This window comes from Drosophila grimshawi, unplaced genomic scaffold (assembly GCF_018153295.1).
Source record: "Drosophila grimshawi isolate 15287-2541.00 unplaced genomic scaffold, ASM1815329v1 contig_1148, whole genome shotgun sequence".
Lineage (NCBI taxonomy): Eukaryota > Metazoa > Arthropoda > Insecta > Diptera > Drosophilidae > Drosophila > Drosophila grimshawi.
In genome coordinates this window covers 243075-265151 of record NW_025062646.1, presented here as the reverse complement: position 1 = coordinate 265151, position 22077 = coordinate 243075, and the positions used below count along the sequence as shown (strand labels likewise).

The 22077-nt window shown below is 32.3% G+C and overlaps 1 protein-coding gene across 5 annotated transcripts; it reads right to left on the bottom strand.

The window, feature by feature from the left end:
* Window positions 1-353: 353 nt before the first annotated feature.
* LOC6569931 (protein unc-13 homolog 4B) lies at window positions 354-21398 on the bottom strand. 5 transcript variants are annotated; one of them, XM_032741769.2, is made up of 15 exons: window positions 21251-21371; window positions 13344-13626; window positions 9240-9580; window positions 8076-8123; window positions 7315-7474; window positions 4537-5354; window positions 3019-3233; window positions 2680-2960; window positions 2518-2608; window positions 2384-2457; window positions 1447-1812; window positions 1127-1387; window positions 906-1075; window positions 665-843; window positions 354-604 (listed from the first exon to the last, which is right to left on the bottom strand). In XM_032741769.2, exons 1-15 carry the CDS (start codon window positions 21331-21333, stop codon window positions 513-515), a joined length of 3462 nt encoding a protein of 1153 aa, XP_032597660.1. In that variant the 5' UTR covers window positions 21334-21371; the 3' UTR covers window positions 354-512. The 5 variants fall into 5 exon arrangements, with proteins under 5 accessions (XP_032597660.1, XP_032597661.1, XP_032597662.1 ...); XM_032741770.1 differs by lacking the exon at window positions 21251-21371 and adding an exon at window positions 15288-15376; XM_032741771.1 differs by lacking the exon at window positions 21251-21371 and adding an exon at window positions 13740-13756.
* Window positions 21399-22077: the final 679 nt, after the last annotated feature.

The window sequence follows — 22077 nt, the reverse complement described above, 5'->3', positions numbered from 1 at the left end:
TTTAATAAGCCTGGATAAGAATAACTGATCGAGTTTACGAAAGCAATTGATAATTTATTCAAAGAAATAATATGAAAAATTCCGTATCAGAGTAAACAAATTGTGCAACTGAGTCCTTGACCTTGACCTTGAGTCTTTTTCCATCTGTTAGTAGTGTAAATCTTTGGTAAGACATTTTTAAAAATGATGTCTTCGAACATTAAACACAGTACTTGTCTGCACGTTTTTCGATGTAATCCTTCTTTACGTTATATAAGTAACATGCAACGAATTACGTAAAAGAATCATAATTCAGAGTTTACCAGAAAACTTCAATGATCAAATTGGGCTACAGTTGGAAAGACAAGTTGTTTTTATTATTTATTTTTATTACAAAATTTCACGATAACATTTCTAAATGGGTAGTCTATCTGATTTTGATTGTAGTATCAGGCATGTAAAAATATATAAATAATACCATCATCACTTTTGGAAATACAAATCGTGCATTAGAAATTCGCTGGCATCATGAATTAATTATATGATTTGTTCTTTAACTTTTTCAAGAAATCCTTAGCTTGTTTATCACCTTGTCGATACTCCAGTGCTCGGAGTGCCAAAGAATCTTAAAAGAAAATATTTTATAAATAATATATATTACACTTATTTAAATCAAAATGTTTACCTGAATACTCTGGTCTACAAAGATTCATGACAATTTGCTCGCCCTCATATGCTGTAATATCTGCAAACGTTATATAGCATTCCGCTATATATTGACTTGTCATTCCAAATAAATCTTTATCCTTAATAGTAAAAAAAATCAGGCTATCTTTCATTTGGCGTTGTTCTGCATTCAAATTACTGAATTATTAAAAAAAAAATATTAAAACCATTTAAATACTAGTCTAAACAGATTTACTTACAACCGAAATGTTTCGTCATAAAGGGGAAAACAATTTTTATTGTGAACGGCAGTTTTTACTGCTGCAATGCCAGTAAATCGACCAGTAGGAAACATGTACACTTTTACAAAGGAATCACACAATCCATTTTTATCCATAGAAACCAAATTTCGAGCATTTAATATTTCCAACTGAAATTCAAAATTCATAATTCTGTGCTGCTTTTATTATAACATACTCACAGATAATCCAGTTTCGGAAAACTGAGACCTAATTGTAAGTTGTCCAAATTGCGATGATGATTGTTGTTTTTGAACCTTAAACCGGTCGAGGTAATATTGATGGATAAGATCAGAAGTTTCGGACGCATGCAGATCTAGTGTGTTTTCAATATCCGTTAAAATTTTACAGTCACTCGCTAAAGCTTCACCAATTTTAAAGCAAGATATCATAGTGCGTAGAGTTTCCCTTAAGTTTTGAAAGAAAGCGGGAGGACGGCGTTTCTAAAGAAAATATTTTTTTAATTAACAAATATTTTAAGCCGGAATTTTCGCATACTCACATCAAGATTAGACTGAACAAGATCATATATTATAACTGCTAGTTCTCCCCAAATTCCATCTAATATTCTTCCAAAGTTTACTTCATTAAGAGTATCATAAAGGGTGGCCAGTGATCGTTCTAAATACATCATTAGCCTTTCCATAGAATTTGAGTCCTTATGGATGATTTCCGCTCCTTCAGTTAAAAATCTACGAATCGGTGGAGCCATCTTATGGACAACATGCTCTATTAATTCAACGATTTGATTGCGTTGTGTATCAACGGCGTTATCAATAACAGCCTTAATAGTATCAGCGCAGCGTTCAGCCTCCAAATTCGACCTAAATTCTCCGATGCGTTTTATTACGTCATCAGATCCGAGTTCCTTAAAAAAAAAATTAAAAATATCGGCATTAAATTATCTCTACAAATTATAAAATAAGCAAGTAGCGCCAATAACAAAAATGAAGTATATCTTAACCAGTACAAATCCTTTTAGTTTTGTTTCATTTTACCAAACATATTGTCATTTTAAACAAATATTTTTCGTTACACACATTCTTTTCTTATAATTCCATTTGAGGTCTGGATAGGGTCATCTCCGAACTGTATACTGTCTTAAACTAAAAGCCGGATATTTTCCAAGTTTAATCTAGATTGCTTTTAAACAGAGCAAGTTCAACGCATATAAAACTCTGAAAAATGGACATGGCTATATCGAATCGGCTTATAGAGAGATTTATAACGACTCATTCAAAGTGTTTGCTTTGAGTATAAATCTGCTATGTACATGTGAGAACGGATATTAATTTTAAAAAAGTGCTTCTCATAAAATGTGCGTATGTTAATGCGTATTTGCAAAAATGGTTAATAAAATATTGAAAATTGTATACACCACTTATCAAGGGTGCATAAGGACAGTGCTACTTTTTGCTGGCTTTACATTTAATTGATACCTTTATAAATGAAGGTAAACTCTGTCGAATGTAGTCCATATTGTTAATGGCTAAGCACCATTCTTCCGATAAAACTGAGATAAAAACATTATGTTAGGAATCTGATATAAAAGATAAAAATCATATCTACTTACTGAACATTTCTCCATCCTCTCCTACATTGGAAATGCTCTCCACTCGACGTGACATGCGTTGTGCATAGAAAACGCAACATCGGCATATATCCTGTTAGACGATGGTAAATTTAAAAATGAGTAAACCATTATCTCAAAATAAAATATAGGATGGTTACTAACGTTGATAATTTTTGCTACAAATGTGTATGACCCTTCAATTTCTGGCCAGTCCAACTGTTGCCAAAATATTTTAATCTGATAAAATATAGCTAAAGTGTCCACAGCAGATGAACTATATTTAACAGTTTCATCGACAGCGTGGAGTTGGTCCAAATCTATAGCTTTTTGGATGCGGTTTAAAGCTTTTATAATTGAAATATCTAGCCAATGGGTTACACCTCTTTCAAACCATTGATAAAAATCTGCCATCTGTAATTTATTATTGGGACAGAGTGATCGTCCTTAAAAAAATAAATTAAATTATTTAAGTTAAGTTTATAACATATTTAATATTATTACCTAATGTATTGTATCGTTTGAGAACCAAATAAACTTCAAATAATGTTGTTCCCATATTCACGTTTTCAATGTTCGGTATATCTTTAAACTGATCGTCGGGAACATCTAACATTTTAATGTTGGAACATACATTTTTGATGATTGGTTCAGATATCTCCACCAGTTTTAAGTCATAATATAGGAACAGTGTAGTGGAATAACTAACCCGAATTTTACTGAAAACAAAAATACAAAAATGTGGATGAATAATTTTAATAGTAATTATAAAATTAACTTAAAATCAAAATCATATATGTGGTATACCGCAATACGCTTAATTATTACCCAAACCGTTGAAAACAATACTAGTGTCAATTGCTTTGTACCGGATATCTTCAGAAACAAAAAATTATTCAATACTAGTTTCAATATATTATTCCTACAGGAACTTAATGAAATAATTATCCGATGAACAATTTCTTTCAAAAATGTTGATAACATCTATGGAGGAGACGTATTTAGTTATGATAGGATAATAAGAAATATGTTCTTAAATAATAACACTTTACCTGTACGCACACATATACACATACGTGTATATAAGCACAATTGTTTTTTTTACATATCGGACTAAGAAACGATTTTATATAAATTTTATTATTATTTACAATATTCTTTTAATTTGCGGATAGAATAATTATTATTATAAGATTTAATAAGCAACTCATCATATTGATTATTTTCTAATGAAAAAAAAATAAAACTAAACAAAAATAAGTATTAATTTGCAATTTTTAAATGAAATCGAATATGCGCTCGGACTTTATGACTTATTTTAAGAGACAAAAAATACAAACTGCCTAACCTACAGTGATTTTTGTATTTTATTATGTATATATAAATATTTAATCTTATTCAGCATCACCAGCTTGTTAATATAACCATGTCCACATGATCGTATTTTCGTTTTAAAGTCTGCCTTTAATTTTTACAACATTGTTTGAAAAAGTTAAACTGTTTCAGTTTTAAAGCTATCTTCTTGGGTATATATTCAACTTTTTGCTGAACACAGTACTTAGTTCTGAGCCAAACGGATTGGATCACTATTTTCCATAGCTGCTTAATCAGCCAAATAAGCATTTTATTATGCGCCTCACATTGAGAAAAAATCACCTAAATCAGACCAGTTATCGCACTTGATTCATATTCGTTTTATTGTTCGGCTACTCTCAGCGTATAATTTTTTTTTTATTTAGAATAAACAAGTAATCATTATTTAGGTTCCGTGTTTTAAAAATCACAAAATAACAAAATGGGTCTAACTACAATCAACCCTCCGAATTTAGTCTTTCTATGTTTATAAATTGTGGGAAATGTAATAGTATTTAATTTAAACTTCGGGGTATATTGTCGCAGTTCTATTTAAAATTGTATTGGTAATGACTGCACTACAATTCAAAGATTTCAAATTAATAAGAGGAATACTGGTGCATAAATTTAAGTTATAGTTTAATATGAAAAATATAAAATACTACTTACTGGTAGAACAATTTATCAAAATATTCCATTGCACGCTGGAGATCTGAGCGAATCATTTGTATTATTTGTATAACGTACTGCAATTTATCTTCATCAGACTCATTATCTTTTGTTTTTTTACTGCCTTCAATAATATGTTCCATCCATTCTTTCGCACCGCTATTTATAGCATCAACGATGGCGTTGTCAATATTGTATGTCTCAGAGTCCCCCTTTTCTATCCAGCCATAGACAGTTTGGGGAAATATATCAATTGTGCCCGGTATGTCAAAAGTTTTTAGCTTCGACAGAATATCTAATACTTCACTGAGAGCTTTGAGTATTTTGTTGTCACTGACATTTTTAGATCGTAGCTTTCTTAACACCGAAAAGCAAGATGGCAGTAATCGCTTCGCTCCGTCCCAAAAGGTTTTTACATCTTCACAATCATTCTGTAAACAGCTTATGACTGGAACCAAAATGTCGAGTATAGAATTAAATAGTGCAAAGGTAAGTTTGTGGGTCTCATGAACGGTACTATATGCGTGCCACTGACTAAGTGCACAATCAAAGGAGGAGAGTCCACTTTGAACAGCGTGTTGAGTTCTGATAGCTTCAGCCATCGAACTAAATTTTCCGCTCCACCAATAGTTAGTCACTTGAGACGTGTCCAGCTCATTCATGAGTAACAATTTTAAGAGATGCTTATGCTCTTGACAGGCTACATTTTTGTTTTTTTCAGCACTTAAGGTAATGTTGACCAACACAGATCCGCGGCTTTTAGTTTTGCTCCCTTTTTCCAGATTATACCAAACTGTGAGTCCAGATGCTGGAATAGACTGTAAGAATGTATTTTAAAAATCAGCGAGTCGATAAGAGCAAGTGAGAATACTATCGGACTTAACCGAAAATGTATTACCCTGAAACCAGAATAATATCAACTGAAAACAAATGGAAAGGAGAGACAGAGTGGAAAATTGTCAATCATAGACGATTAAAGTTTTGGGAAACAAGCTCTAAAAATTTGGGAAATCTAGGACATAGACAAAGCACGGTTGAGCGGACTGCACGGTGATAACAAAAAGACTAACTGAAATCCGAGCTGAGTTCTCGCAATTTTGTCAAGCTTGACATAACCCATAAGAAGCGCTTAGGAAGAGAATACGCCAGGAGCGAGAACTAAAGTGTTGATAGATATACAAGAGACTATCAAAAAGAGTAAAGAAAATCCGATGGATAGTATTACCGAATTGGTCCGCCCTATATTTCCCACCATCTAAAAGCTAGAGCTTCCAAATTTGAAATATATATTCTAAAAATCCCTTACAAGATATTTGAAGTAAATGTCCGTCCCCGCCCGCTTATTTTCATGAATACCTCTCTCAGTTTCAAAGCTGCAGTAACCAAATGTAAAATGTAGATTAATGACAGTTTTTTAATAGTTAATGCAAGCCAACCCAAGTTCATCTCACCACCACATCTGCAAAAAGTTTATTTGTTGCCTGGGACGAAATGAGCAGGCATGATAATGATCGGCTGCAAAACATTGATGAGCAATATTCAACAATATTCATATAGCAATAAGGAACAGGACAATGGTTATACTAATAAGCATCTGCTAATCACGCATTCATATATTACCCCAAAGTTGTTGTATTTAAAAAGCTTAAAAAAATCAAAACGAAGGCTAGAAATATTATTCAAGAAATTATTACTGAAGTTCCAAATTGTAATAATTATTACATTAGTCAACTGTTCAAATCAAAAATGTTCAGCTTATGACACAAAAGGCGTCAAGTCCACAAAAAAATGAATCAGGCTTTTCTTTACCAATTTCGTTATTTTAGTAGATTTGAAATTGATTGGATTAGATTTCCTTCCCATGAGTTTAACTTTCTATCAGTTTTGTGACTGTCGACTATTTAACTTTTTACTAACGCATATTTTAAGAATTCATGCGGAAGAATCTATTTTTATATATATTAAGCTAAAATTACCACTTGTATGTCTGTTTTCTAATAACATTGTTTAGTGAAAATCTTAAAAGGGGTATTATTGTCTCGATTTGCGAAATGGCTTGTTCGAACAGCCGCCTACGCACTGTGTCATGATCCCGTTGAAACCTATCTATGTATGCATACGAATATGTGTGCCGAGAAACGAATACCATAAATTTTGCGGGCTGAGGTTGCAAAATGTGGTCAGCAGTTAAGCCACCCCACTTTACGAAAGGTTACACATCGGGCCCAAAAACTAAAAAATTTAAAATCGACCGCCAGCTCCTTCATACATTATTTCATTATGCATTACTATCAACACACAGTGACTCCTTAATAAAACATGTATTAAATTCAATAATTTAAAATTATTTAGAATAACTAGATTAATAAATTAAAGTGGTCAAAGTTTTTGTTCTCAGTCAACGACAAAATACGAAATTTTTCGAAAACAAAAAATACCATAATCGGTGTAGATTTTCGGGTAATGCCTCTGATCGCCGTTTTTGAAGTCTAAGGTTCATACATTTTAAATAAAAGTTCCATAGATTCAATTGTACTTGACTAATCTAATCTAATCTCTTCCGATCATTCTTCCAACATTTGTAGAGTAAACTAACAATTTTCAAAATCGGAACAAAAATTTACATGTTAGCAGATAATCTCCGGCCTACAGTTATGTAATCTTCGATGTACCTAGGAAACCCGTTCATTCTTGTTTTATAATAATAAAATTTAAATATACTTTTAGATATACTCCCGTAATTAAAAACTCCATTGTATTGTTACTAATATACTTTACCTTTAATGAAATCATTGCACGGCCTATTAGTTCGTTATCATGTTTTCCAGAAGAAGCAGTAACGGCAATTTCTTTCATAAGCTTACTAAGGCCTCTTACGCCTTTGACATCCAAGAGTTTGTTAACCTTATCTTTGACAGTCTCCGCAGCATCAAAGTCCCTAAATAAAAAGATAATTATAAATAATAATTTTTAATTCAATTAAGTAACTTACAAAATAATTTTAACCTTAAGCGAAATATACACGAACGACTAGAATAAATTCATTGAACTTTTCTTTTAAACTAACTGAAATCTATCTATACTATATATACTAATACTTTTTTCGACACCATTACAGCTATAATTCATATCTTAGAAGACATAATTTATGCCCGCTTCAGTCAAACTTGACAAATAATTGCTGGTCCTTAAAAAATCAGCATATATATTTACCGACCCCGACAATACCGGACCCATCAGGGCCCAAAATCGGCAATAACATGTATATTCCACTTCGTTTAGTCTATACACACTCTAGAAAAAGCGAGAAAACATTTCACGGCCACACCTCATCCAGCCAACAAAAGTCGGTTAATATATATTACACAACTTTAAAGCTTGAGTTATCAAATTTAAAATGCACATTAATAATTATTCAATGGCTACCACCACACAAAATGTTTTTATAACTAACTTACACCCTATTCATTTGTTTGAAAATGAATGTCGATATTGTAATGGTATAAAATACCACAAAAATTACATAATATAAGACTTACCAAACTTCGATAATCAGGGCTTCCTCGCGAGGACCTTCAGTAATTGGTCTATTCAAAAAATTATTAAATAAAAAATATATTAATTTATGTGAAACTAAAAATCGTTACTATCGATTTGCTGTAACATCTTCATAAACATAAAATTAATTACTCTACTCCTTAAATATATAATGCTTAGCGATTCCGCCAACCCAAGTCACAATACCAAAAATATATATCGAAGGCTACAATAAAAAGTGCTCTTGTGGAGAGCTCGAATATCAAGAGTCAAGCAGTTATTCTGCTTAAAAGATCACCACATTTTAATGTATGCAAGTGCTCGAATTTTTACCAAAAACCACTACTCCAATCCCAAACAAAAGCGTGTCCACAAAAGCAGCAATAAAAAGGCAATTAAAAATATCTACTGGAATAGTAATGCTTAGTGGTAGGTTCTTAGATAACATGGCTACGAGGAGCAAAAGAGCCAACGAAATCACTCTGCTCTTGTTTTTGTTATTGCTACAACTGTAGATAACAAAATGTAATTTCTCTGATCTTGCTAATTCTATTGCTCTTGCAAAGAAAGAGCAGAGCAAAAGAACATCCATTTCATTATTCTTCAATTATCTCGATATCTTTGCTAAAGTTCGTAGCAGTAACTCTTGTAGAGCAATATTTTTATTGTTCTTGCTGCGGAGTAGTAAACTTAAACCCTGTGTACAGGATTCTAATCAAGCTCTCTTTATATATATAATTATACATATTAATTGTTTGGTCTTGCTAATTATATTGCTTTTGCAAAGAGAGAGCAATGCAACAAAACATTAATTCTTCTATAATCTCTATGTATTTGCTAAAGTTCGTAGCAGTAGCAGATGCATAGCAATATTTTGATAGTTCTTGCTGCGGAGTAGTAAATTTAAACACTGTATACTGGATTCTAGGCGACCTCTGTTTATATACATAACTATGCATATTATATGTATATATATGTATATATAAGTTTATTTATATGTACTTTTTAATAGAAATTTAATAGTATTGCCCAATATGCATATTATATGTATATATATGTATATATAAGTGTATATATATATATATACTTTTTAATAGAAATTAAATAGTATTGCCCAATATTGCATATATATAAATTTTTTAAAATATATTACAAAAACCACTTACAACGAGAAGTGTTCCTCCCATATGGGATTTAGAGTACACGGTTTTACAGATGAGTTATAACGGTGCGAGTTGTTTGATTCCAAGTATAATGTAACAAATGGATCGGAAAGCCCATTTGGATCTTTTGACATTAAATTTTCTGCTTTTATGATTTCAACATTTAATCTCAATTTGGGTGGTTCTTTCATCTTGGCAATTTTAGAAATTTCCAAATGCTCTGAATTAGGTATTTTAAATACTTCTTGAGCAAACTCAACTAGGCTGTTTGTACAAACATCGTTAGTCTCGCAACCAATGTTATTGTAAATCTCAAATAAAATTTCTTCGTACAAGTCTTCAATCTGAAAAAATAAACAAAAGAATGCATAGTTTATTTTTATTTTAATTATTTTAATATGAAAATTAAAACAGTCGCCAAGATAGTCACGATATAAAAAAAAGTTCGAGCAAAAAAAAAAAAAAAACAATAAAATATATAACAAAAAACTTGTCCCATAAAAGAGGAGGCCTCGGCGGCAAAGAAATCAGGACAGACATCATTACAGAGCTGAACGGTTAAGCAAGAAAAACAATATTTGCAACTCTGAAAATATTGCACTTTACAAAGTTTTCTTTTTTTTCAGTGTTTTAATCTTGTTTTAATCTTCATTAAAAGTATAATATTTACAATTAATTTTCAATCCTCCAAAAATATAAAAAAAAGAGCTTACTTTCTTTTAATTAGAACTAACTTATGATTGTTATTTAAATAAATATGTATTGACCCTACTAGTATTTTACGGGCGTAAGGCACATATAACTTAAATGCAATGGGAAGAATATTTGAGAAGATTTTTCCATTATAAAGAATGCCGTGTAATTTTTTAATAGTGTTCTCAAATTTGTATCGCGATTAGTTATAATCATATAATCTTGATCATACACCATAATTCTCTACTCGATACTGCTTGGTACGCTGAACCCAGTTTTTAAGTAAATTATTGTTCTAGCTTTATTGGCCAATTTCCGTTTTAAATGTTTTGCACACTCAAAGTAAAAAAAAACGCAGCGCATGCTTTTATTTGCAAACCCTCAGTGATATCACCGACACACGAGTGTCTACAATCTTTTTGCATTTGTGTCTACAAATTTTTTGTATGTATACACGCATCATAGATATCGGCACTCTGAAAAATACACGCCCATATTTACTCTCTCATCGATTATCATATGTACATGTGTCTGCTGATAATAATCAGATCAATATGATAATAGTTTTTGGCTATAAATTAAGATTAACAAATCTTGATCTAGCAGTTCGATCTAGAGCGGATCCTAACCTGGATATTAGATTATAACATGTTGACTTCGGTATAATGTTAAGTCATATTTTAACTGAGAGTTCCTACGGCAAAAATAAACTATCGGATCTGTTGATTCTCACATATGCACTGGCTACAAGAAATAGATAGATTACTATTTTTATTAAGATAGCTTAAAAACTTAGAGAGAGTTTTCATACAAACAATCGAATAGATGGACATGGTTATAAAAAGAACATATAAAATAAGTGAATAAGTGGGGTCGATGTCTCGTTCAATGCGCTACACACCTTACGACTAAATTAAAATGCTATGTGCTAGTGCATTAGAAGAGCTGCTTTTCTTAAGAAAAGTAAATAAGTTTGTACCAGGCAAAAAAGTGTATTGTACCATCTCACCATTACGCCCATAATAATATCATTGATGTACCAGCTTTGGGATACATCAGAATATGAGTTAAGGAATGTGAACTCTAACTAAAATTGTATACAACCTATTTTTGTGAAACCACTGATACCCTTAATAAGAAAAGTAAATTAAGTGCTTCCCAATAAAGTACTTACGGTCATTGAATGACAAATTGCCTTCGCGTGAGATTCCAGTAAATGCTTGTGAACACCACGAAAATGCTGGTTTGATATGCTTCCATTTCTGTTAAGCATTCGTTTACGTCGCTCTGCCGTTTCATTTAATGACAGCGTGGAACTCACTTTTTTCACCTGTCTTGTCTCATGGCCAGCAGTACGATTTAAACTTAGAAATTTTGAATTTCTATCCGTCGAGTTTTGCGAACTTATATTAGGCAGAACACGGGGCAGAGACAACTGACTCATTTTGAATATACGAATTGACTAAATTGAATTAAATAATGCTTTAAACACACTGCACTTCGGCTAGTAAAATATTTGATGCTCATCTAGCGGACTGTGCCGTTTTTCCTGAATATATTCTTGGTCATCGTACAAATAATTTTTGCATATATATATACATCTATAAACGCATTAAAATCACTATAGTAGTAACACTTCTCCAACACTAGTAGATGGAAGACCCGTTAACAATGCCAATGCCGAAAACTGAAAATCGAACAATTTATCACTTTGGCCATGAGCTGCTTTGAGTATGCATGAGCAGAATTCAATTTCGATTTTGTTTTCTAAGTATCTCACAAGATAAAGAGAAAAGCATTATGTAGTAGTGCTTTGAGTAAATGTTTTATTTTTGGAACTAAGAAAAAGCTCAATGATAATGAAAAATGTTTATTCTCAAGTATGTAAAAAAAAAGCTGTTCAGAACAAACGAAATAAATGCTTTTTATGTACATACAAAATATTTGTACATATAAACATACTATGTAGATAAGTAGATGCTAAAGCAAACAGTTTTGTAGACTATTTGGCTGCGTCTTTGAAAATGAGTTAATTTGTTTGTAGTTCGATATTATGGTTAATTAAACAATTCGAAGAGATGAATTTTGAACTTACATAAAACAAATACGTCTGCTGTTAAAAATTATAATCGATGAGATAACTTTATAAATCCGAATAAATTCATAATAATAATTAACATGTCACTAAAATTTATCCATGGAAATCTTCTGCAATCTGAACTTAGACATATAAAACGTGGGAAGTCCAACAAGGAACACAACTAAAACAAATGAAAAAATGTACTTTAAAATACAAAAGATTGTCTGAGATAGGTATCAGAAATTAATAATCATGCCAACAACACCTAAATATATTTACATAATATTATACACTTGCATGAGCTATTATAATTTTGTCGTGAAGTTTGTAATTGAAGGAGGTAAAATATTGATCATCTTGAACGGCCGAGTTAATATAGTCCCTGTCCATCCTTTTTATCAAGATCAGATTATTTTGCAAGTAGCTTCCTTAGAAATAATTGATCAGGTATTAAAAAATGTGTAATGCTACTCAGAGATATATGTTCTTTTTTGCTTATAACTATAATTAAATATAGATGCAATAAGATGAACATCAGTGGTTTCTTTCTTTTTTTAAACTCTGATACCCAAGGCATAAGAGTATATTGGTTTTGTGAAGCGTACATCACTGTCCGTATTTATAACAGTAACTTTTTTCAAAAACCTTACATCTAGAGATTTCTCCCGATATGCAGTGTCAAAATTCCCGTCATTATAAATCTGAAACGGCTTATTCTCTACAGTTTTTGAGCTACAATCACAAAAATTGGAATGTAAATTACAACTAATTAAAAATATATCTACGGCTCCCATGATTAATAAAATTCTATATATTCAATAATGCTAATCAATTCTACAATTTTTAAGCTAGATTCATCAAACCTGGAACATCGATTGCTGGTGATATCTTTAAAGTATCAACATATTAATTTCCCAGCCACAAAACTATTTCGGCCTACACCCACTCGCATCAAGACGTTGAAGATGGATTACTAGCTATCAACTCACAAGATGGGAAAAACTTCTTGGTCACGATCAAAATTTTGCAGTTAAAGTTACCATACTTGAAACTAGCCACTTACTTAGAAATTAAATTATACTAATGCTGGAGACATATGTACCAGGCATATTCTATAAAGCGGGGATTAGATGCCTGTGGGTAGTTATTATTATTTAGGCCACTCGCAATTCCGAGAGAAATCGAAAAAAAAAAATATCTTTGACTTACCAAACATATTAGCAACCCCTTCCTAAGATTTATAAAAAAATACATTCGAATTAATTTTGTAACCGAGAGCCAAGCCACTTGTAAGTCTTGTATATAGCAATATATAGGAAAGATTTAATACTTACATTCATACAAATTGATGTGTCAAAAACAGTTTCTGTTATATCATCAACGGGTAATAGATCTTGTACGCTTCCCGCGCTAGAAGATTCAACACACGCATTTTCGTCACTTTTTGTTTCCAACCCGCTGTCGGTACAAGAACCGTCTACATCCCTTGCAATTACAGTCTCGTCATCTTCTTGAAATGGAGACAATGAAGTCTTAAAAACAGTTTCATCCAGTTGCGATTTCTGTCGCAACAAAAAACCGAAGTTTTCAAAGAAACCACCATCAGCATCCTGGAGCCTGCAAAAATATTTTAAGTTTATTAACTTTTTTCTAAATATTTTGGTATGAAGTAAATAGTCTTTGAAACATGTGTGGGATCAAAATACAATATATTGGCTTCAACCAAATACATTTTCAAACAAACTAATTGTTGGATTTGCTAGATCCGATCGCACAGTTTCACAGCGTATACAAACAAGATAACGATATTCTGCAGGAATCAAAGTTTTTATTTGTCTAACGACGCGACTCATTCTGCAGTCTAAAACGGAATGGGTATATGCTATTGTGAAATTAATATTTGAGTACATTCGAATGAAGGAACAATGCAAAAGTTAAGATAAGCTAAATAAGAGTTGCCAGATTGTTACATTACCTACAATAGAGTCACATTTGCAAACAAATCTCAACCAAAATCCATAAAAATAGTAATCAAATAAAGCAAACCTAAATTCATTCCAAAATTTAACCAAATGTAAGACAATTTTGATGTGTTCACCATGTCTAGCTGCTTGCACTTTTATAAGTATCACGCATCATTGTAATAACCGCTTTAAGTAAGATTTTTGTGCACATTGCAAAATAAGTTGTTTATATTCTTTGTATATATTTAACCTACTTTATTTCTTTTTACTGTGACTTAAATTATTGAGCAAATTTAAATTCTTTAACGCCCAGATACGCCTTTATAAGAAATCAAACGAAAAGATTCAAAAAAATTATGATATTAAGACTTGCAATGAAATATTTAATCATTTGTAGATGAAATCCGCCCGAGATTTAATACAAGTTTGCCAGGTACTAAATTAAATCAAATCTAGAAACTCTGAATATTGTACGATTGGGTTGCTATGCTCGTGCAATAGATTTCATTACAAGTTGTACAATTATTTACAAAGTACAAAGCCAGGTACAATGGTCACTGTGGATGGCATGCTAAGCGAATAATTTGTATTTTCTGTTTTTGTTAACAGTCATTTTTGGTATACTCTGAAAGTTACAATGGTATATATGTAATTTGTATGAAATCCTCTTATACCTCCGGTATTAGAGTATAATAAAAAGGTTATTAATTGAATATATTTACATTCAGATTTACAAAAAATTAATCCTCAAAATAAAAAATAAATACGTACGCATATATACAGGGATACAGGGTACCTTCTGGTCCAGCACTCTCGACTAGATCGGTCTTGTTTAAGTTAATTATCTGCAAGTGTCTGTATTCTACGGAGCATCGGAGATTGCTGCCCTTCATTTCCAAATATACATATGTATGTGAAAATTCACACAAGCTTTTGAATTGAAAATACGCGTCCAAGTTTCTATGTCTTTTTTTGCCTTCCTGTTTTACATAATTTGCCTTACAGGTTTAATATAGATATTGTATTCAATTTAAAAATACTGCAAGTATGTCGACCGATGCACTGTTTCCGGGTTGCATTTCTGGCTCCAGCAGTTTGAATTAAATTTTCCCAATTTATTGCATAATATGTTCACACATGTGCGCCCTTTATCCATTTAAGTTGACACCAATTAATTCAATAACTCAATTTGTTCTACAACTTTTTGGCTCCCTCAACTATAACATTCTAACCTACATTTAAGTAATCTCATTATCGGAAATGTAGTTCAGTTCATTGATTTATACATGCTTCTGTCAATAAACAATGTATTACCTATCTCCTCCACACGATTGTATGGATTTAGAACACTGTTGTCTTATATTTTTTAGTCTGTCACGAAACTTCATTTGTTTTCAAATTGCACTCTTTCACAATGTATAGCAAATATCATAATCTCATATAAAAATTAATTTTGTTTATCACAGAAAACAACAGAAATTTCTAGCTGCACAGCAAAAAAAACTAACAACTTTCAACTTGACATTTCCGTTTAAACTGTTCGGATGGTAAGAGGTTCAAACCTACGCAGCCAAAGCTAGCGGTCAAAAAACACAAAAACGTCATACATATAAATATTGACTTCACGGTTCATGACTTTGCAGACATACATATACGTATATATGTACATACTAGCATATAACCAAGTATGTATGAGTGGTTACATTTACATGCATAAAATAAACTAGCTCAACTATGTATGTATGTATGAATGTATGTATGCAGACGGAAAAACCAATTTTCATGACTTCGTTTGCTGGCAACCCTTAACAACAACAACATAGTGTGAAACGTGAGTATTCACAAATGTGCATGCAACAAGCAAAGATTAACATAAATACGTGCACTCGAGTTCAAATTTATAGTATATAAGCAGACAAAACAAAATACTTTCGTGACTAACTGTATATGTATGTACATACATACAGAGTCATGTCAATCCTCTTTTTAGTGCAGGAAGGCCTAGTAAATAGCTGAATTTTTATACGCTAAAACATAAATACAGAAGGAAGCATAACCAACATATAAAATATTTTCTTGATCAAAATCAACAGCGTGGTCGATCTAGCCGATCGATCTGCTGCTAATCTGTCTGCAGTTCCAAACCGAGTCGATGAACCCGCCGGTGATTCACCAACTAATTTTTGTGGAGATGCTAAACGGATGAATCTGAAAAAATAGTCTATTGGATTTGATGTATAATGTAGCCAAATGCATCTGTTAGTCTGTATAAATTAACAAATCTCCGAATATAATACGCGCATATCGATAGCTTTCAAGAATATCGATACAAATCGATATGTGAAAGCTATAAAATATTCTTTGAAGAGATTTCGGCCCTTCCTTTTGCTATATCGGATAAGAAACACGTAAGTTATGACCTAAAATGATGCGAATGTCATACTGATGACAAGCAATTTTAGTGTGTTCGTACAGATATGGGTAGTAGTAAGATGGGTGTGTGGATTGATTTAACTTTGGGCTTCTGAATAATAACATGCACTGCGTGAGTTACTTTGTCTTTAGTACCTGCTTATTTTTTAGTGTGCAGAGTCCTTTGATGAAAAATTTGACAAAACAAGAAGAATCCGTATTTTAATATTTCTTACTAATTCACTTTTTTTTTGCTTACATAGACTATTCGATACCCTGCTATTAAAAAGTAGTGGCTTTAAAAAGCTTTTCGCTTTCACAAAAATTATACAAATTAATTTTTTAGTGTGCAGAGTCCTTTGATGAAAAATTTGACAAAACAAGAAGAATCCGTATTTTAATATTTCTTACTAATTCACTTTTTTTTTGCTTACATAAACTATTCGATACCATGCTATTAAAAAGTAGTGGCTTTAAAAAGCTTTTCGCTTTCACAAAAATTATACAAATTACGATGAGAAACATTATGGCAAAGTTTATGGATATCATCAATACAATTATTTTATTATAATATAATTTTTTTATAATTTAGAAACCAGTAAAATAAATACGTCATTTTCAAACCTATATACCTCTGCAAATCGGGAATTGCACTGTACTTACTCCCAAAATTGCTCAGAACATTTCTTGGCCACGCATATCCCGCCCCATAAAATAGCAAATACATCTCCCTTATACGGTATTCCTCACACATAACAAGTTTTTTTTTATATACCGATTATTTTCTACTCAGATCGAAAAACAGTTTAAGCGAACGAACAGAATACTGTGCTGAGAACCAAAATATGTAAAATTTGTATTGTTAGTTTTTAAAGTATTTTTCAGGTGTGATTTGTATGCAATGGGAGATTTAAAAATTCTATGGAACAAAAAATTAAAATACATATAAGAAATTCAAATTGCAATCTTCTTTTTATTAAATATGAATATAATGTAATGTAAACTTATTATTGTGTCTCCTCTTTCGATTGATCTGACCAAGCAGAAATTCCGTTACAGCTGTATCCGTAATGTGCCCTCATGTTCAGCAGGATGGCTTTTCCTACAAGACAACCCTCTCCACTATCACTTTTGGCGAGCTTGGCAAAGATTACTTTCAATAATTTACTGAAAGACAAATATCAAAGTCTGTTTATTTCTTTTACATATGCCTGTGTGATGTTATACATATGCAGCTCTCCGCATGAATGTCTTCCTCAACGCTTTTCAATGAACTGCACCAAAATGCTTTTCTTTTACCAGCTTGCATAGAATTTTATTTGCCTCTTCTGCCATTATAAGAGCAAAGTTTTCTCATATAACTAAAGTACTCTGACCGTTTCTTGCGATATGCACTCTAAGTATTTATAATTTGTTTTTTCAAACAACAAAACCAAAATATTTGGTTTATAATACAGCTCTCATTCTCATTACTCCTGGACGCCAGTAGCTCTAGAGTATATCTACAACCTTTCAGGAATACCGACTGGTTACTCATGGGATTCTGTATTGGTTTTAAAGACAACGTGGCGTCCCCATTGATGACATATTGAAATTAAGAAACCTGACAAAAACGAACAGTTTTAATATGGGTTGGTAATTATGAATATATGTTTGAGCAGCTCGGAGCAGTATATTAACGAATCGACTACAGCACTCATACCTCAATATGTTTCCCAGAGAATGTTTACTGAATATTCAATTTAATAACGCATTTAATTACTTAATGTACAAAAGTTTAGATAATCAAACAGATGGTGACATAAGAAGGAAAAAATAATAAATAAAAAACGTTATTAACCAGCCATATCCGACCGGGTAGACTATATATTTCTTCTATGCTCGTGGGCGACCGAATAACAAGACGCGACACGACCCACGCCCATCTGCTGTCAACGCTTGGATCATCAGAGAGCCGGGAACCTCCAAATTCGCAGAACCTATATAGCACTTATGTCGCAGGATAGTCGTGCACGTAGTAGAGAATGTCTGGTTATCTCAATACAGACGCCGAGTGCCTGGCTGATTTCAACTTTAATAAAAATACTCAAAAAATAGATAGAGATGCTGGACACAAGTCAGTTCGTCCCACATGTCGAGATGGGCACGTTGTCAAGAACAAATGTCCAATTACAGGGCAACCTCATTTAAAGTAGATACGATAGTAATGCAACCTTAGAACTAGAAAGGAAAGGTATGTCTCATGGTGAAACTATCATCATCTTAAAAGTCACTGTTTCACAGTAATCACAGTCACATAATCGGCAAATAGTTGGATTTACTCCAAGAGTAATCGAGCGGAGGGATTTTTGTGTCTGAAACACCTCACCATTAAATGCTATACCGATTTTCGTCTTACATTGGTTAAGGAGTGGTAGACCTTAATTTGGGCTAGGCACATTCCAAGTCGAAAATTGTGCCATGGGAAAACATGACATCTGAGAAAATAATATCTGGTTCGAGTGGTAAGAACCAAACTAGACCAACATGAAAGTGGCAGCAAGCATGCACTGAACTTGCTTCCAGGTCACAAGGACATAGCTGGAAGTATAGGCGGCTGTGTAAGCAAAAAAGGAAAGAGCCCGGCTCCAATTAGGGGACGTAAGATTGGAGGAGATGACAGGAACTTGGGAATCCATAAAACACATTATTTCATAATGTGTAGCACTCGCTAGAAATCGAATAGAGTTCTGGGAAAGCATAACTTATGACAGGAGAGATGGAGACCCTCAACTCAAAAGAAATCTTAACGTATCTTTATTACAAGAGCACAGATAATTTTTAAAGATTATTCACAACCCAAAATCAAATCCGCAGAAACGTTTTTGTATTCTAATATCAAAGGCGTATTCGACTGCGCCGTATTCACTTGTTTTAAATTTCTTATAAGCGAATCGCACAGAGCGACATCTTGTGAGATAAATTGGAATTTTTCAAAGATATGAACAACTGTTCACATAAGCAACATCAGCATTAGTCTCAGCTGTTAGTTAGATGTATAAATCGTTGCGCACAGAAATGAACTTTTCAGTAGAAATTAGACGTTGTAGTTGGTAATTTTAAAACTCCTCTCAGTTTTGCAACATCAGTTTGTCAATGAAGATAGAGGTGATGGCTCAATGTAGACTAAATATGCAACTGTTGGCAACTCTGTGCACAAAGCAAAACACAAGTTGTGGAAACTGCATTTGACCATTGAGCTGCTTCTTAATTTATATAAGTAATAATTATTTACATGTAAAGACTTCCATGGATTCAAATACTAAATAAAGCTATCTTGTTTAAAAACCTTCTACGAAAGATGAAATTCTTTATGTTTTTCAAAATCCAAAGTCTAGGCAATGGGACTCCTTGGGATTCCATAAATACTGCTAACTTAAAATACATGTAATTTAATATAATAATCTTGAATATAATATTTTATTTTTATTTAGCTTGATTTATAATTTCAAATCTTGGCACTAGGTTTGTTTACACTAACGCCGTGAATGCCAATTATTATTAGTTGTAGACCGAAAAATACTGCCAGTATTTTGAGTGGAACAAAATGATTTAGGAACATCCCCTAGTGATTAAATGCTACATTTTCAGCACGGCAAATCTTTTTGGTTCCCAACTAATAATTTGGCAAAAAAAAAAAACACAGCTGACTTAATTATCAGTAGTGGAAGAGGCAGAGGGTATACATAAGTAGATTTTAAGCTCCAAGTCGCGTTTGCGCATTTATAGCTTTGATTAATATAAGAATTAGGTATTAAGAGAAATATTTATTGTTTACATATAAAGTCAAATTAAATATCATTAAACGTACACACTATTGTCGATACTTGACACTTGACGAGTCAAATATGTATTTAATTCCTATGCGACTAGTTCTTTGTCCCTCTTGATGTGAGTTGGAACTTATCCGTTTTTTTTCTGGTCCTGGATCGATCTGCTGTATCTCATAGCTCCCATATGATCAATCGGTCGAAAGATGAGTTATAAGTGGTGACATCGAGACCACCACGTAGCACGTAGCACTACATGGCACACCTGATGTTACAATATAACTACTTTAAACATCTAAACTTATTTCACAAAATATATTTTCTTCAAGTTTGGATTCGGATATAAGTCGGAAGATTGCAAGGGTATATAATTTTCGGCGTGCTTAAGATAGCCGTTCATTACTTGTTCATATTTGAAGCGCAACCGTCGCCTAAATCTCTAAAGTCTTCTGAGTCACTCGGAATGTAATTTTAATTTATTATGACACACGCTATACTCAATGACGTCAGTAAGGGATAGATTTTTATTTTTGTTGAGCAAGTGGAATATTATTCTAATTCATATTCTCAACATATTTCGATGTGTCTTAATAAAATAAATATGTTTTCTCGATAAATAAATAAACTAAAACATTTTGTGCATTAAAAAAGTATCGATATTTTTGAGCTTAGGCGCTCCGATTGTGTAAACAGTTCGCACGGCTTTTACGCAACAATAATACTCGAAACGCCGAACAAAACCGGATCTATGTGCTTACCTTAATTTCTAACTGTATGTGTATATTTGTATGTGTCATTGTTTGATCTGAGCAGAATCTCATTTCTGAGATAATGAAAGAGATGCACATGTACATATATATGCATATAAATGTCTATGCAATATATATATTATAAATATATATATAGGTATATATACAGTCCAACATGTGTTTATCATTTACTAATATGTATGCTTGTATGAATCCATGCTCACATCACATAATTTCAAAATTGTGACTCACAGGTGTACATGAATAACCTTTATACATAATTATAATCAGATGAATATGTACTCACTGGTGTTCGTGCTCTGTGGGTGGGTTCATTTTAATTTCTTCCAGTTTATTAAAAAACCCTTTCCACATAAGTTCCTCATCCATTTTTATTTTTTTTAATTTTGTCGGAATCAAGTAGCGAACAACTCAAAGCGCAGAGGCAGGCCAAAGCGTACTGATGAACAAAATCTGCTTCGGCTTACAGTTTCTCTTAATATCATGACGCTCGACATACATGACATAGCTGCGGTAAAAAATATAGCACCATAATAATAATCTGCCTTTGTTAGATTTTTTGTAATTCACTCAACGCTATATATATATATATAAATATATATACCAAATATATATACATATATCTATATATATATTTTACTTATATATTTATATCGTTCTGCAAGGGTATGCAATATTTTGTTTGCCTAAGACAGCTGTATTTTTAATACTCTGAACTGATAAAAGTAATTTTTTGTATATGCTGTATGTAGAGACGACATGTGTATATATGTGTACCGATGTATATACATGTGCATACAACTTTATATATGAGTTACCAAAAAGATCGTACAAAAATCGGGGAGGGGAAAGCTGCCCTCTGAATCTAAACTTCACATAGGCGCGCACACGATTGGTAATCAAAATTTCTGAAAAATTACAGTTCGACCCTCTTTGCAAAATGGAAGATATATATTTATACGAGAACTTACATTCGATATTATACTCTAATGCTAATCAAGAGTTTATACATATAAGGGGGTCGGAAATACTTCTTTCTTCATGTTCCGTATCTTTGCACAACTTAATCATATAATTTTTTTCCCATTTTAAGTGCGTTCAGGGTATGAAGAC